General features: G+C 43.1%; 1 protein-coding gene across 1 annotated transcript; it reads right to left on the reverse strand.

Moving 5' to 3' along the window:
* Positions 1 to 409: 409 nt before the first annotated feature.
* On the reverse strand, positions 410 to 9,469 carry LOC148385870 (transcription factor Ovo-like 2). The gene is made up of 3 exons (XM_088399462.1): positions 9,392 to 9,469; positions 9,087 to 9,276; positions 410 to 726 (listed from the first exon to the last, which is right to left on the reverse strand). Exons 1-3 carry the CDS (start codon positions 9,467 to 9,469, stop codon positions 410 to 412), a joined length of 585 nt encoding a protein of 194 aa, XP_088255588.1.
* Positions 9,470 to 16,072: the final 6,603 nt, after the last annotated feature.

The raw sequence follows: 16,072 nt of genomic DNA on the forward strand, positions 1-16,072 counted from the left end.
CCAGTGGTTGGGGACCTCTGCTCTAGAGAACACAATAAAACTGTCAAATTGTGTTACTATCTCAGTTTGACTCCATTCTGAAGGACCTGGAATTGGATTCATCCATCTGGTGCCCTAAATGTAAATCTATGGCTCAAAGGCCTTTTAAAATATTGTCTACTGTTCTTATTGTTTCTGTTTTATTGTGAATTTTTATAAATTTTTTTGCGATGTGAAGTGATTTACCTGGGTAAATAAAGGTTAAATAAAGTATGTAAAAGCATCCCTCAGTCATCATCTATTTTGGTTCAGTAGTAAAACCTACAAAATCTCTTTGGTTTCAAGGTCATCTGAATTTGACTCAGAAGTTGCCCTAAATGGTCACATGATCGCAAACATGGGATCAATGCAGGTTTATGTGAGCTTGCCTCTACATGTAAAATGCAGAGTACACCAAATAGTGGCTGGCTTCAGCATTGACAGACGTAATATAGTTGTTGTTTTGTGCCTTATGGAGATTGTATCTGTGGAGAGCAGGACTGCCTGGATTGCATTGTCTTAAATGGAAAAATAACTCATTAGGGCAACTTGCTGTATAACCACAATCTTCACACACAAAGATCTTTGAACGTCTCTGCCGGTAAGCATACTGGTGGTTAATGCCATGAATCTTCCTCATATGAGACTCCAGAGAGCAACGTTGGGTGAATGCCTTGTCACAAAACTCACACTTGAAGGGGCGTATGCCTGTAAGAAAGGTAAAGTCATGGTTTTATTTCCATGGGCATGCTTATAAAGAATATATTTTGTAAGAATGTGTTTTGTGTTGCTCAAACAAATGAATGGCTATATTTATGAGTTTTCAAACTAGGCTAAAAAATTATGTTATATTTGGCAGCAGAAAACAAACCATTTTTAAATTAGAAGAGTATATGAAATGATTGGGGAACAAAAGCAAAATGGTTGAAACATGTTTTTTTTTTAAGAAACACACAGACCAGAGATTTTGAGACACTGCATTTTAAAATATTTTAGTATATTTATTTTACATTTTTGGTTCTTAATACATGAAAAGAAGTATTACTTCTGTGACTATTTATGTATATACATAGATGATTAACCAAAATAATATGCACACAGTATGTAAATAAAATGTATTCAAATATCACACGCATAATACGCGTTACCATTGGGCCCAAATTGCGCAAATAGATGGCAAATAGATGAACATAGTCAGTTTCCTGCAATACACTGGCAGGGAGGGCCAGCAACTTGGGTAGTTTGAACATTGAAGTGAGAGGTTGCCTCTCATTGTCTGAATGCTTTCACAGTTCAAAGTCAAAGTCAAAGTCAAAGTCAGCTTTATTGTCAATTTCTCCACATGCCAGAGACACACAAAGAAACCGAAATTTCGTTCCCCCCTATCCCACAGTGACAAGACATGGCTCACAACAGACAAACAAGTAAACAAGTACAACAAAAGCGTGCTGAATAAATAATGAATAAATAACGCAACAATAAATAAATAAATAAGAGGAGCAGAAAAAAAAGGAGCAAGTGCGCGTACAGCAGACATTCCCGAAAATAGCGCAACAGTGCCGCACGCTACGCAGAAGGGGGTAGCGAGTTCAGGGCCCTAACAGCCTGGAGAAAGAAGCTGTTGGCGAGTCTGGTGGTGCGGGAGCGCAGGCTTAATCAGTTAATCAGATTCTTGCGTGAATGTTGAAAGCATTCACACGTTATTAGGATCCTTTATTGTGTGAAGCCTAATGGTCTTCGCACAAATGTTATTCTACACCATTCACTTTATTGTGTGAAGGCTAATGACCTTCGCACATGTTATTCTACACCAAGGGTGGCGAACCCGCGGCTCGCGAGCCGTATGCGGCTCTTTGTCTAGTTTCATGCGGCTTACGTTCATATCAACATTTGTGTTTATGGTTATTTTTCTGCGTGTTGCTTCACTTGAGTTCAATATGGTATTTCCCTCAAACGCGTATGCGCATGAGGGGAAATCCCGCAAAGGAGGAGGGGCAAACCCATTCGAGGAAACAAATAGTGTCAATTTCGCTCTCAAAATGGCAGGGAGAAGATACACAGCTAAACGAAAATATGAAGATGAACACAGGACGTTTTTAACAGAGTGGGAAAGTTTATATTTTTTTTGTTGAATGCAATGGCAAGCCGTTCTGCCTGATATGTCAGACGTCATTAGCCCATTTCAAAGCTTCAAATCTTCAGGGCCACTTCAGCTCACTTCATGCTAATACCAATAAGGACTTGTACCTGTCCAGGACCAGGAAACGTGCAAGTAACATCTCTACAGACCCTTCTCACCCAGGTTGCGGTCTGTTTGAACTACTCCCCTCCGGACGGCGTTATAGAGCTCTGTACGCCAAAACCAGCAGACACAGAGAGCTTCTTCCCCCAGGCTGTTGCTCTGATGAACTCACACCACTCTTAGAGTCTCAGAGTCATTACTGTGCAATAACATACTGCTCTCCACACCTTTTTTGTATTGTCTACACTGTTTGTACTATGTGTCCTCTCTGCATTCATTGCAGCCTGGTCATCCTAGAAGAGGGACCCTCCCATCTGTGGTCTCTTGTCAAGGTTTCTCAATACCCCTAGCTGAAGTTTTGAGTTTTTCCTTGCCCTCTTGGGAGTTTAATATCAGGGGATGTTTGAGAATATTTGCCATTTTTCACATGTCCTGAGTGTGTTTAGTCACCTAAATGTTGAACAAAGGCTGTGATTTACCGAAATCAGATTCCTTGTTTGGCACGCTCAAACATGGCAAATAAAAACTCTTGAATCTTGAATCTTGAAAAGGGACTGAATTTCGCAAGCGCAAGTTCGACAATTTGTCAGGCAGAAAAACAGGTACAGCTTTTCCCAAAAATTACGAAGCACTCAGACTGTCATGCTTGCATCGCATCAATTGGCTTGGAACATTGCTCGGGCTGAAAATCCATACAATGAAGGGGAGTTCGTTAAAAAATACCTCCGTGACGGTGTTGGTATCTTGTCTCCTGAAAACAACAAACTAAAACGAATGGTATCAGACATCCAACAAAAATAATTGCTTCAGTAGCAACAACAGAATACAAGCCAGATTTGAAGACGATTGTTCAAGGCAAGGAATGCACTAAGCAACATGCTTAGTAAGTGAAAAAATGCTATTGTAAATTATTATGTTTTTGTTAGTGGACTTTGTTGAACTTAGAGTTTGTGTGTGTGAGACAGTGCACACCAGTGACGTGCGGTGAGGTTCATGACTGGGGAGGGACTAACGTGTGATTTTGGTTCAAAATGATACAAAACTACTGAAATTAAAAGGAAAATGACTTTATAATAAAAACTATTGAATTTGTTTTTCCCCTTTTCATGATGGCAGTGGAGGCGTGGCCTCCCTTGCCTCCTCTGACCGCACGTCCCTGATATATATATACGCGTGTGTGTGCGTGCGCGCGTGCGTGTGTGTGTATGTATGTATGTACCTCATATGCATATGTTATGTTTAGATAACGGGGTGAGAGCTACACAGCTATGCTTCTTCTCATTCCTTTCTGAATATCTATTTTACTGTCTTTTTTTCTGTGTTTATTTTGCTTCCTCAATTCCATTTAGTTTGGTGAAGGGATTTCAGCTGATAGCAAACGGGAAGCTCGGCAGTCTTTGTGTATTTGAATGTTCGGAATAAAAGTTATCAATCAATCAATCAATCAATCAATCAATCAATCAATCAATCAATTAATTTGTTACTGCTGTATTCAAATAATGAGAAACTGGTCATATCTATGTTTTTCTTTTGTTACTTTTCTCTTCATGGTCTCTTCAGTAATCCCTCGTTACATCGCGGTTCGTTTATCGCGGTTTCACTACATAGCGGTATTTTTTTACAAATCAAAAAAAAAATTTAAAAGTCAAGTAAAACTTCTAAACTGAGGAATTATGGCACAAAACGTGCCCACACACCAGCAGAAGGCAAGGAGTGCCCACACAATTGTAGTGCATACACTTGTACCTTTTTATAAAAAAAAATATATAATATCCATCTATCCATCGATCTTCTTACAGTTATCCGGGGTCGGGTCACGGACGCAGCAGCTTTAGGAGGGACCCCCAGACTTCCCTCTACCCAGTGATATCATCCAGCTCATTCCGGGGGACCCCAAGACGTTCCCAGGCCACCTGAGAGACATAGTCTCTCCAGCGCGTCCTGGGTCGTCCACAGGGTCTCCTACCGGTGGGATGTGCCCAGAACACCTCCCCAGGGAGGCGTCCAGGAGACATCCTGATGAGATGCCCGAGCCACCTCACCTGGCTCCTCTCAACGTGGAGGAGCAGCGACTCTACTCCGAGTCTCTCCCAGATGACCGAGCTTCTCACCTTATCTCTAAGGGAGAGCCTGCACATCATGCGGAGGAAACTCATTTTGGCCGCTTTTATCTGGGATCTCGTTCTTTCGGTCACGACCCATAGCTCGTGACCATAGGTGAGGGCAGGAGCGTAAATCGACCGGTAAATTAAGAGCTTTGCCTTTTGGCTCAGCTCTCTCTTTACCACGACGGATCGGTACAGAGTCCGCATTACTGCTGACGCTGCACCGATACGCCTGTCGATCTCGCGCGCCATCCTCCCCTCACTCGTGAACAAGACCCCAAGATACTTGAACTCCTCCACTTGGGGCAGGATCTCATCCCCGATCCGGAGAGGGCATTCCACCCTTTTCCGATCGAGGACCATGGACTCGGATTTGGAGGTGCTGACCTCATCCCGACCGCTTCACACTCGGCTGCGAACCTTTCCAGTGAGAGCTGGAGATCACGGCCTGAAGAAGCCAACAGCACCACGTCATCTGCAAAAAGCAGAGACGCGATGCTGAGGTCCCCAAACCGGACCCCCTCAACGCCTCGGCTGCGCCTAGAAATTCTGTCCATAAAAGTTATGAACAGAATCGGTGACAAAGGGCAGCCTTGGCGGAGTCCAACCCTCACTGGGAACGAATCCGACTTACTGCCGGAAATGCGGACCAGACTCTGGCATCAGTGATACAGGGACCGAACCGCCCTTATCAGTTGGCTCGGCACCCCGTACTCCCGAAGCACCCTCCACAGAACCTCCCGAGGGAGACGGACGAACGGCTTCTCCAAGTCCACAAAACACATGTGGACTGGTTGGGCGACCTCCCATGCACCCTCGAGGATCCTGCCGAGGGTGTAGAGCTGGTCCACTGTTCCACGGCCAGGACGAAAGCCACACTACTCCTCCTGAATCCGACGTTCGACCTCCCGACGGACCCTCCTCTCCAGCACCCCTGAATAGACCTTACCAGGGAGGCTGAGGAGTGTGATTCCCCTGTAATTGGAACACACCCTCCGGTCCCCCTTCTTAAAGAGGGGAACCACCACCCCAGTCTGCCAATCCAGAGGCACTGTCCCCGATGTCCACGCAACGTTGTAGAGGCGTGTCAGCCATGACAGCCCCACAACATCCATAGCCTTTAAGAACTCCGGGCGGATCTCATCCACCCCCGGGGCCTTGCCACCGAGGAGTTTTTAACTACCTCAGTGACTTCGACCCCAGAGATTGGAGAATCCGCCTCAGAGTCTCCAGGCCCTGCTTCCTCAATGGAAGGCGTGTAGGTGGAATTGAGGAGGTCTTCGAAGTATTCTCCCCACCGACTTACGACGTCCCGAGTCAAGGTCAGCAGCACGCCATCCCCACTGTAAACAGTGTTGACGTTGCACTGCTTCCCCCTCCTGAGACGCCGGATGGTGGACCAGAATTTCCTCGAAGCCGTCCAAAAGTCATTCTCCATGGCCTCACCAAAGTCCTCCCACGCCCGGGTTTTTGCCTCAGCAACCGCCGAAGCCGCGTTCCGCTTGGCCATCCGGTACCTGTCAGCTGCCTCCGGAGTCCCACAGGCCAAAACGGCCCGATAGGACTCCTTCTTCAGCTTGACGGCATCCCTTACCGCCGGTGTCCACCAGCGGGTTCGGGGATTGCCACCACCACAGGTACCAACGACCTTACGACCACAGCTCCGGTCGGCTGCCACAACAATGGAGGCGCGGAACATGGTCCACTCGGACTCAATGTCCCCCGCCTCCCCCGGGACGTGGGAAAAGCTCTGCCGGAGGTGGGAGTTGAAGCTCTTCCTGACAGGAGATTCTGCCAGACGTTCCCAGCAGACCCTCACAGAGCGTTTGGGTCTGCCAGGTCGGACCGTCATCTTCCCCCACCATCAGCGCCAACCCACCACCAGGTGGTGATCAGTTGACAGCTCCGCCCCTCTCTTCACCCGAATGTCCATAACATGCGGCCGCAAATCCGATGACACGACTACAAAGTCGATCATCGAACTGCGGCCGAGGGTGTCCTGGTGCCATGGACACCCTTATGCTTAAACATGGTGCTCATTATTGACAATCCGTGTCGAGCACAGAATTCCAATAATAAAACACCGCTTGGGTTCAGATCGGGGGGGCCGTTCCTCCCAATCACGCCCTTCCAGGTCTCACTGTTATTGCCCGCGTGAGCATTGAAGTCACCCAGTAGAATGATAATGTTATAACAAGAGTTCTAAAAACATATTTACAGTGTTGTACCTTGTTATAGAAAAAAAATTATAAAAATAAAAGAGTTCTTAAAACATATTTACAGTATATACACTTGTACCTTGTTATAAAATAATATAATAATACAAGTTGTTCTAAAAACATATTTACAGTATGTGTTAAGAATTCTCCATGTTATTTATGATATTCAGCCGTGCTTTGATTTGTATTTTAAAGGCCGTTTTCAGGCGATACCACTTCCTGTTTTACGTTTGTGTACATATGTCGGTTACAGTGGTTCAGGAGTATTTACGATGTAAGTGGGTGTACGATATAAGTGGCTCTTAACAAGAGAAATGAACGATCACGTGTCTAACTTTTAGGACAATGTAGTATTGCTCCAAATGTTTGTTTACATTCCTTTAGAGGTCCGTTTTCGCGTGTTAGCACAATCATGAATTAGCATCTTTCCGCTAACTCGTTAGCCTGCCCAGTACTTTTTGTTAACATGTTACACGCACACACGTATAATATTTATATTTTCAATATTTATATAAAAGATTTCTATATGTTATTTATACTACTAATGTATTATTTACATGTTTGAAACAATTATTTAATGTTCAAATAATAAAATATGCACTTAAATGGTTTCATATACATTTATTGACACACAAAAAATGTACAGATGAGAGGGTGACCGAACTTCACGGATTTCACTTATCGCAGGTGGTTTTTGGAACCAATTATCCACGATAAACGAGGGATTACTGTATATGGGTTGCACTGTTGTAATTTAGATTGTGTGTCTGGTAGTGAAACCTTGGTTGGAATTGGGATGGGACTAGATAAGCAGAATTGCATCCTCCCCCTTCCCAAGTCATGTCAATCAAATGTGAATTGTATCTGTAATACCATATTGGCCTGAATATAAGACGGTGTTTTTTGCATTGAAATAAGACTGAAAAAGTGGGGGTTGTCTTACATTGGGGGTCTCGACATTATACGCATTCACAACGCTAGATGGCGCCAGATATCTTTAAAGCGAATGAACTTAACTCCCCAAGTCAAAGCGAACCACTGTCATGAAGAAGAAAAATAAAATAGCAGTATTTTATTGCAATGTTTTTCCTCATTCAGATTTGTTTCAAGACTACGGTAACAGTTCGACTTCACTTTGATGGTTAATGCAGTTATTGCAATAATGCAGTTATTGCAAGTTTTATCACAGTAGATTGGTTTATTTACATTTCAAAAACCAGGAGCTATTCATTTACAAATGTGATTGCACTTTAGTTTACATATTTAAATGTTCAGATATTAAGATGTGATAGACAGTTTTTGCATGATTTGAATAACATGCTTTTTCTCTCAAATATATTGTTATAATCATTTGTTTCAGATGAACTGTAATTATTTTCTGTTTAAAAATTAAATTTGGTGTTCAAAAATTATTTTTTCAAACTTGAGTCTTGAAAAAGAGGAGGTCGTCTTATAATCAGGGTCGTCTCATATTCGGGCCAATACGGTAATTGTGTTCTTTATGTATTTGCTGAAATAAACAAATCAAATCAAGTATAGTCTCAAGCAATGCAATTATATCCAGTAAATCTTTGTACGTACGGATCCGATATCTAAATTATTGAATTAAATTCATTCAATGGATTACTCTTATCCACAAGTATTTGCCTGGCTGTCATGATTGTCGTTGTTCATTTGGATACTATTCCAAATACTCTATGCTCCCAAACTATCATCGCCCCCTTTCAAAAACAGGAATATGGCTTAAGTTATACGTGCCTTTTTGAAGATTAATATGAACTTCAATTTAGTCCTAGAGTAACTCGAATCCACACTCCTGCAATTGCCTTTTCTTAAACCAGAACAGGCTAAATATGAATATATTAAGGTACAGCTAAAATTTGGCCAGCTCAAACAGCATGTTAGTCTAGGACGAGGCTTAACCATTTTCCCCGAAACTGGGCCATTATGTGTCAAATGTCATCCACGGCACCCAGCCTTGTTGACGCCGTCCTCCATCCGTGTATTTTTCCCTAAAAGAATTTTTAGGATCTTTTCCCTTCCCACCTGGGGCTTGATATCAGGGAATGTTACGGATCTTTCTCAGCTGTGGGCATGTGAAGCCCTTTGAGAGGTTTTTGTGATTAAGTTCTAAATACATAAAATTGACTTGACTATTTATTCTATTTTCTCCCCAACTTCCCCTCTTTCTAGCAACCCACATTAACTGTCAATTCATGGTGTTGTGGTCCATTAAAAGTGGTACAGTGCAATATAATGTGTACAGAGCCTCTAAATATCTATGTAAGTTTTTTTTTAATTGCAGTGCTACGGAAGATCAAATTGCTCATTGTGTGGGTGTGGGTCGCCAACTGTTTTTTTTTCTGCAATGGTTCATTCCAAATCGAGGTGTGCCCTCAGAATAAAAAGACCTGGATCAATGAGAATATTCACAAGCATACAATGAAACAACTATGTGCTGTGATGGAAGGTGTTTTGGCTATACAGATGCTCATTCCTCACCTGTGTGTGTTCGCATATGCCTCTTTCGGTCAAAAGTATCATTAAATCCTTTGCCACAAAACTGACAAGGATATCGCTTTATCAAGCTATGACACTTCATGTGGCGAATAAGTATGCGCTGCAGGGGGAACATCTTGTTGCATACTGAGCACACAAACCTGCCAGCACCAGGAAAATTGTGGGTTTGAGGCTGCAAGAATGAAATAAAGTCCTTCATTAATATGATTCGGTAATTTCTTTTATTTTTGCTCCTCTTACAGCAATGTTGAAATTGATTATATTACTTGAGAAAATCATGACCATACCTTTGTTTTACCTACTAGTTTTGGTTTGGTGGGATTGTAGAAGCAGCCCTGAAACATTTGTGTGGATTGGTCATGCATGTGGTCAGCAAGTATTCCTCTAGATTCAGACCAAGTCCCACATTCTAATGTAGATTGTGGCTGGGGCACTGTGGCTTTCTCTTGAGAATCAAAATGCCACACTCTTATCTCCTTACACACTGCAGGAGATACAATAAATAATACTGTGATTACACAATAAAAACATAGTAAAGTATATTTTACATCTGAGATAATAAATCTGTGATTACACAAAACATAGTAAAGTATATTTTACATCTGAGAGGGCAGAACTAGACAATTTTATCAACATGCGACCTTGTATTGTGATTGACTAACCCATACATTTGATTTCTGAAACAAAGATTTAAGACACATGAAAGTCTTACCATCTGCATTATTTTCTCTCCACTTAGTCTGCTCTGAATTTTTCCAAAGGTAGGCTCGAAAAACTCCACATTTCTTTTTCACAAGGAAAGACCTAGGCATGTTGCAAGCTTTTTAGATCCTCAGTCTCCAATGCTCGCACTCAAATGATAAGTTTCTGCGATAGAGCTGTTATAGATAATATTTCATCTTGCCTTCACACCAAATCTCACCAAACCTAAAACAACCTGTACACTAGCTAATGAAAATCACAGTAGTCTTTTTAACAATAATGGTGAAAACTCGGGAGAGGGGTGACAGATCCTGGTTGTTTTAGCTGGAGTGCACCTGTGTTCACTCTCTGCGTATGACTGGTCCTCGACATGATTTGCATGGAAGGTACTGAGAATCCAGCTTTGCATTCAATTGGCCCTTGGGATGCAAATGTTGGTCCCTGAACAAACCCTAGTTGCAGAAAAAGCACACTTCAGAACTTCAGAAGGAAGTACAAAGAAGTCACAACCTTTAACAGTTAATTAAATCAATGTATTCCTTTCTGTGAGTTTCTCTTTCAAACATGATGTTACCAATTTAGGATGTGTACCACAACCAATTACCAAAAGCTACTTTTGAAATTTGCTGAATTTATTTCAATGTATTCCTTTCTGGGATTTTCTCTTGCAAACATTATGTTACCAATTTAGGATGTGTACCACAATCAATTAGCAAAAGCTACTTTTGAAATTTGCTGAATTTTGGAAGTAATTGTTTATGCATTTAATTACGTGCTATGAAAGACAGCAGGGCGGACCTGGCAGGTCAGATGAAAATCCTGTTCGCACCTCATCGGTCAGGACACCAGATTAATTGAATCTTTCTGTAATAATAATAATAATAATAGTCCATCAATTTTCTATACCGCTTGTCCCCACCGGAGTCGTGGGTGTGCGAGAGCCTATCCCAGCAGTCATCGGGCAGTAGGCGCGGGACACTCTGAACCGGTTGCCAGCCAATCGCAGGGCACACAGAGACAAACAACTATCTGCACTCGCGCTCACACCAAGGGGCAATTTGGAGTGCTCAATCGGCCTACCAGGCTTGTTTTTGGGATGTGGGAGGAAAACGGAGTACCCGGAGAAACCCCACGCAGGCACGGGGAGAACATGCAAACTCCACACAGGGAGGGTCGGAGGTGGAATCGAACCCACACCCTCATAACTGTGAGGCAGTGCACCACCGAGCCGCCTAATAATAATAATAATAATAATAATAATAATAATAATAATAATAATGGGCGGCTCGGTGGCGCACTGGGTAGCACGTCCGCCTCACAGTTAGGAGGGTGCGGGTTCGATTCCACCTCCGGCCCTCCCTGTGTGGAGTTTGCATGTTCTCCCCGGGCCCGCGTGGGTTTTCTCCGGGCACTCCGGTTTCCTCCCACATCCCAAAAACATGCTTGGTAGGCCGATTGAGCACTCCAAATTGTCCCTAGGTGTGAGTGCGAGTGCGGATGGTTGTTTGTCTCTGTGTGCCCTGCGATTGGCTGGCAACCGGTTCAGGGTGTCCCCCGCCTACTGCCCGTCGATGGCTGGGATAGGCTCCAGCACGCCCGCGACCCCCGTGGGGACTAAGCGGTTCAGAAAATGGATGGATGGATGGATAATAATAATAATAATAATGATAATAATAATAATATAATTTAAAAAGATACTACTATGACAGTAATCCCTCGCTACTTTGCGCCTCACCTATCGCGGCCTCGCTCTCTCGCGGCCTCGCTCTCTCGCGGCCTCGCTCTATCGCAGATTTTTTTTTAAACAAATATTGCGGATGGATTTGGTGCATCGTGGATTTTTTTTTAATGTCTCACTCACACACACATTCACATCGTCATATGCAGGAGTGAAGCACACGAGACAGGCAACGAGACAGGCAAGTGCACCCCTCCACCATCAGCGACATTGGGCGTCACTTGGAGCGCACGGCTTTGTCTGACCATATGACACTAATGGCCAATGGGAACATGTTGAGCTGTGTCTTTGCTACTGATTGGCTTAGCAGTTCTAACGACAATTTATCTCAGCACTGTCTGCGTCAAAATATCAGACTTGCGCTTCATCATGGAAGTTTTTTTTACTTTGAGACTTTAGTGAAGACCTACTACAATGCCACAAAAACGCCTTGCACCTTCTATGCCTTCTGGGGACAGCAAGCGTAAGAGGAAGATGCTTACAATAACAGAGAAGGTGAAACTGCTCGACATGCTGATGGAAGGGAGAAGTTACGCGGAGGTGGGTTGCCATTATGGCATTAATGAGTCGATTGTGCGTTATATTAAGAAGGACGAAAAAAATATACGTTCGACTGCAAATGTTACTTTTAATAAGGAGGCAGAAAGGGTAGTAAGTCCACGCAATAAGGGCATAGTACGGGTGGAGACGGAACTAGCCCTTTGGGTAAAGTCCTGCAGGAAGGAGAACATTCCTTTGGATACAAACATCATCCGTGAAAAGGCCAGGCAATTGTACAGCCAACTTGCAGATGATGATACGAACCCCGATGACCCTCAACCTTCAACTTCACAGGCATCTCCAACTAGTCAATATATTCCTTTCACTGCTAGCAAGGGATGGTTTGAGAAGTTCATGAAGAGTTACAACCTCAAGAGTGTTCGGTTCCATGGAGAAGCACCCTCTGCAGACAAAGATGGCGCAGAGTTGTATAAAAATGAGACTTTTAAGTCCATCATTGAGGAAGGGTGCTATTTGCGTGAGCAGGTGTTCAACGTGGATGAGACTGGCCTTTTTTGGAAGAAGATGCGATCAAGAACTTTCATCATGAAGGAAGAGGTCAAAGCACCTGGGTTTAAGGCCTCCAAGGATCGCTTCACACTCCTAATATGTGGCAATGCAACAAAAACATGAATGTTCTCTCAGTGTATTGGATGCAACATCCAAAAGCTTGGATTACCAAGTCATTGTCTAAAGATTGGTTCCAGTGGTGCTTCATCCCCCAAGTCAGACTTTACCTTGCTGAAAAGGGGCTAAATTTCAATGTGCTGCTACTGATGGACAACACTTGAGGCCACGCACAAGACCTGAGTGCCGAAGGTGTGCGTATTGAATTTTTGCCCCCAAGAACCACATCCCTCATCCAACCAATGGACCAGGGCGTTATTTGTGCTTTTAAGGCACTGTACCCCAAGCACACCGTGCAAGAACTGGTTGACTCCATAGACGCAGAAATTAACTTTTCAGTGTCTCAATATTGAAAGGCGTTTAATACAGGAACATGTCTCCAGCACATCGAGAAGGTGCTGAGGGAGATGAAGACAGAGACTTTCAAAGCCGCCTGGAAGAAATTGTGGCCAGAAGGGGTCCACGACTTCAAAGGAGCTACCTTGGAGGAAATTCATCATTCCACCATCAGTAGCATAGTAAAGCTGGGAAGGCATTTCACCGGAGAAAGCTTTTCTGATATCAGTGAAAATGATGTTTGCAGGCTCTTCGATTGTCACGGAGAACCGCTAACAGATAAAGAACTGGCTGAGCTGACAAGAAGATGATACAGAAGACGTCAGTCTAACACTTGAACGCCCGGCAACGATAATGCGAGCAGCAAAAGGTGTTCAGAATATGGTGCAGGAATGGGACCCAGAGATGATTTGTGCATTGAAATTCAGAAATGCAGTCGATGGGGCCCAGCAGGTTTATAAAAGTATCTTAACTCAGGAAAAATAAGCAACGCCAGCGGCTGCCTATCACTATGTTTTTGACATGACCACCAAGAAAAGAACCAAGGGAAGAGTCTGTTGCAATTGAGATTAGGACAAAGTTATGGAACCACCTGATGAATAAGGCATTTGACCTTATGTTAGCAAATAAGAATGTTTCAGAAAGTCAGTTTGACTATAAAATGTTTCCAAAAATATTTAAGTAGTTAGTTAGTAAATAAAAATGTCTCTGAAAGTGTGATTGTCTTTAAAATCTTCACAAAAGTGTTTACTAAATAGTTAGTAAAGGAGAATGTTTCTTGACTTTAAAATGTTTGCAAGAGAGAGAATAATAGAATGCACTAAGCCTTGATGTATATTCATATGTAAATGAGGTAGGGGGTCATAAAATTTTATGGCCTTTTATGGTTTGTATGGTAATAAAATAAATCAAACTCAAACTCTTTTGGATTGGGAAGGGGTATATGCTCCAGTCTGGCGGGCGTCAAGATGGCGCCAGTCGTGACGGCGCCATTCTTTGGCTGTCGCCATTTTGGTTTGCTGGCGCCATGTTTGGATGTGTACATGTATGGGCATGTATTTTTGTGAATCAAACCAGATGCAGCATCTGAGCTAGATTTGCTATCAGCCAGTATGTTTAGGGTGAAGGGGAGAGTTTTGTTGAAAAAAGGGGGTCAAGGGGGGGGGGTGTTTTGTTGAGAAAAACGCATCTGAATGAGATAGTCAAGGTGTTATCGCATGTAATTTGACATACAATAGTTTAGGGAGCCAGCAGAGTCAACATTATTGGTGCCAAAGTTATCTGAAAGTGACTGAATGAGATAGTCAAATGAGGTCGAGTCATTGAAGCGTCATCAGTATGCAGCCAAAGTTATCTGAATTCTCGCGGCACGTAACCCCATAGGCGTGGTCTTATCTCCGATGAATTTGAAGTTAGTTTGGTGAGGTTGACCACCCCTCATTTTGAGAAGACAAGCCACCGCATGAGCAACAGAGTCGGAGTGCGTCGAAAATTGTTTCAAGATGGTTAAAGGTAAGTCATGTTACTATTTTGTCGGTATAATAATAAATAATAAGCATAATAATAAATAATAATAATAATACAATGGCGTTTTTTGTAAAACACGATGTAATGTTTATGTAATGTTTGTAGACATCACCGTTTTTGCCGATGTCCACGCATCTTTTGACGACGACTTTAGCGACGTTTACCCAACACAATCAGAATACGGTGAGTCAATCGTTCATCTAAGGTAGTTAATATAAATGCTATTAGTTGGTGATTTTATTTTATGGATGTAACAGATCTCGTGGCCGCTGCCACTAGGAAAAACAAGCAGCCGACACAAGCTGAATTTGAAACACAGACTCTAGTGGGTGTCTCCGGACGCCGTTTCGAAGCAGCGGAAGCGGCAGAGCCAGTCGGATCAGACCCAGCATCAGAGTCACGTGCTACCGTTGAAACCAATCCACTTACATCCCACACCGACCGACAGGAAGCATCCACGGACACAGACTTAGCGGAAGTTCTATCTGCATACGAGGGCTTGAACCATCCCCAAGAGTCGACAAACAAAGTTAGAGGTATTACTTCTATTTTTTTCTCTTTCTATGTTATCATTCGACTTGCTAATTTTGGTATTATAACGGCTTAACCGTTTTTTATATCTACTTCGAGGTGAGCGTCGTGACACAGGGAGGAGGAGGAGGAGGAGGAGGAGGAGGAGGAGGAGCGGGCCATTTTTCTACAGAACGAGCCGCTCATCCAGCAGGGGGCCTAATAGGAGACAGCCTGTAAAGTGCCGTGGTAATTGTATATACAAAAGGCGGCTACAGGAATGTTTTAAACTAATACGTATTCTGATAGATTTGGCTGAATCAAGATAGGTCTGTGTTGGTTCTGTTGTGTTTTGTAAAAAAAAAAGGAAATATAATGGATCAATTAAAACCTCACGTCGGCAGAGTCAGATTTCTTAACAAACATTGATGAAATAGATTTGCAACCATTTAGCGAAACAAGCCATAGAAGTGACACACCAGAGCTAGATTTGTCAAACGTTAACAATGATTTGCTATCAAACAATACGTCTACGAGTTAAATAGAAGATTTGCTCAACAATGTGAGCACTGCTTTGTTAGAGGGAGAAAGCCCCGTCAGTCCTGCTATTTTTACCCATTTACAAGCTGTCATAGATGAACTGAACAATCAAAGTCTGAATGAAGGGAGACAGAGTCCGACACAGATCCCGTCACAAACATTATCCAAAATCTAAATACACAGCCTCTGGTTGACCCGCTGACCGCTAACCCTGTCGATTCATCGCCAGCTGTTATTGACGACGTTCCACCGGCATTTCAGCCTAACAACTGCTCTGTTATAATTGATCACGAAATAGATGTTATTGATGACAGCACACCAGCATTTCAACACATGCCCCAGCAATCTAACAGTGGTTCTGTATTAACTGATCAGCGCGGCGGTTCTGTTGTAGTCAATAGACCGCATTTCAATAATGTAAAGGTAATGCGACAGTTAAATATACCAT

This window comes from Syngnathus floridae, chromosome 15, assembly GCF_059516105.1.
Source record: "Syngnathus floridae isolate MCC-2025c chromosome 15, RoL_Sflo_1.0, whole genome shotgun sequence".
Lineage (NCBI taxonomy): Eukaryota > Metazoa > Chordata > Actinopteri > Syngnathiformes > Syngnathidae > Syngnathus > Syngnathus floridae.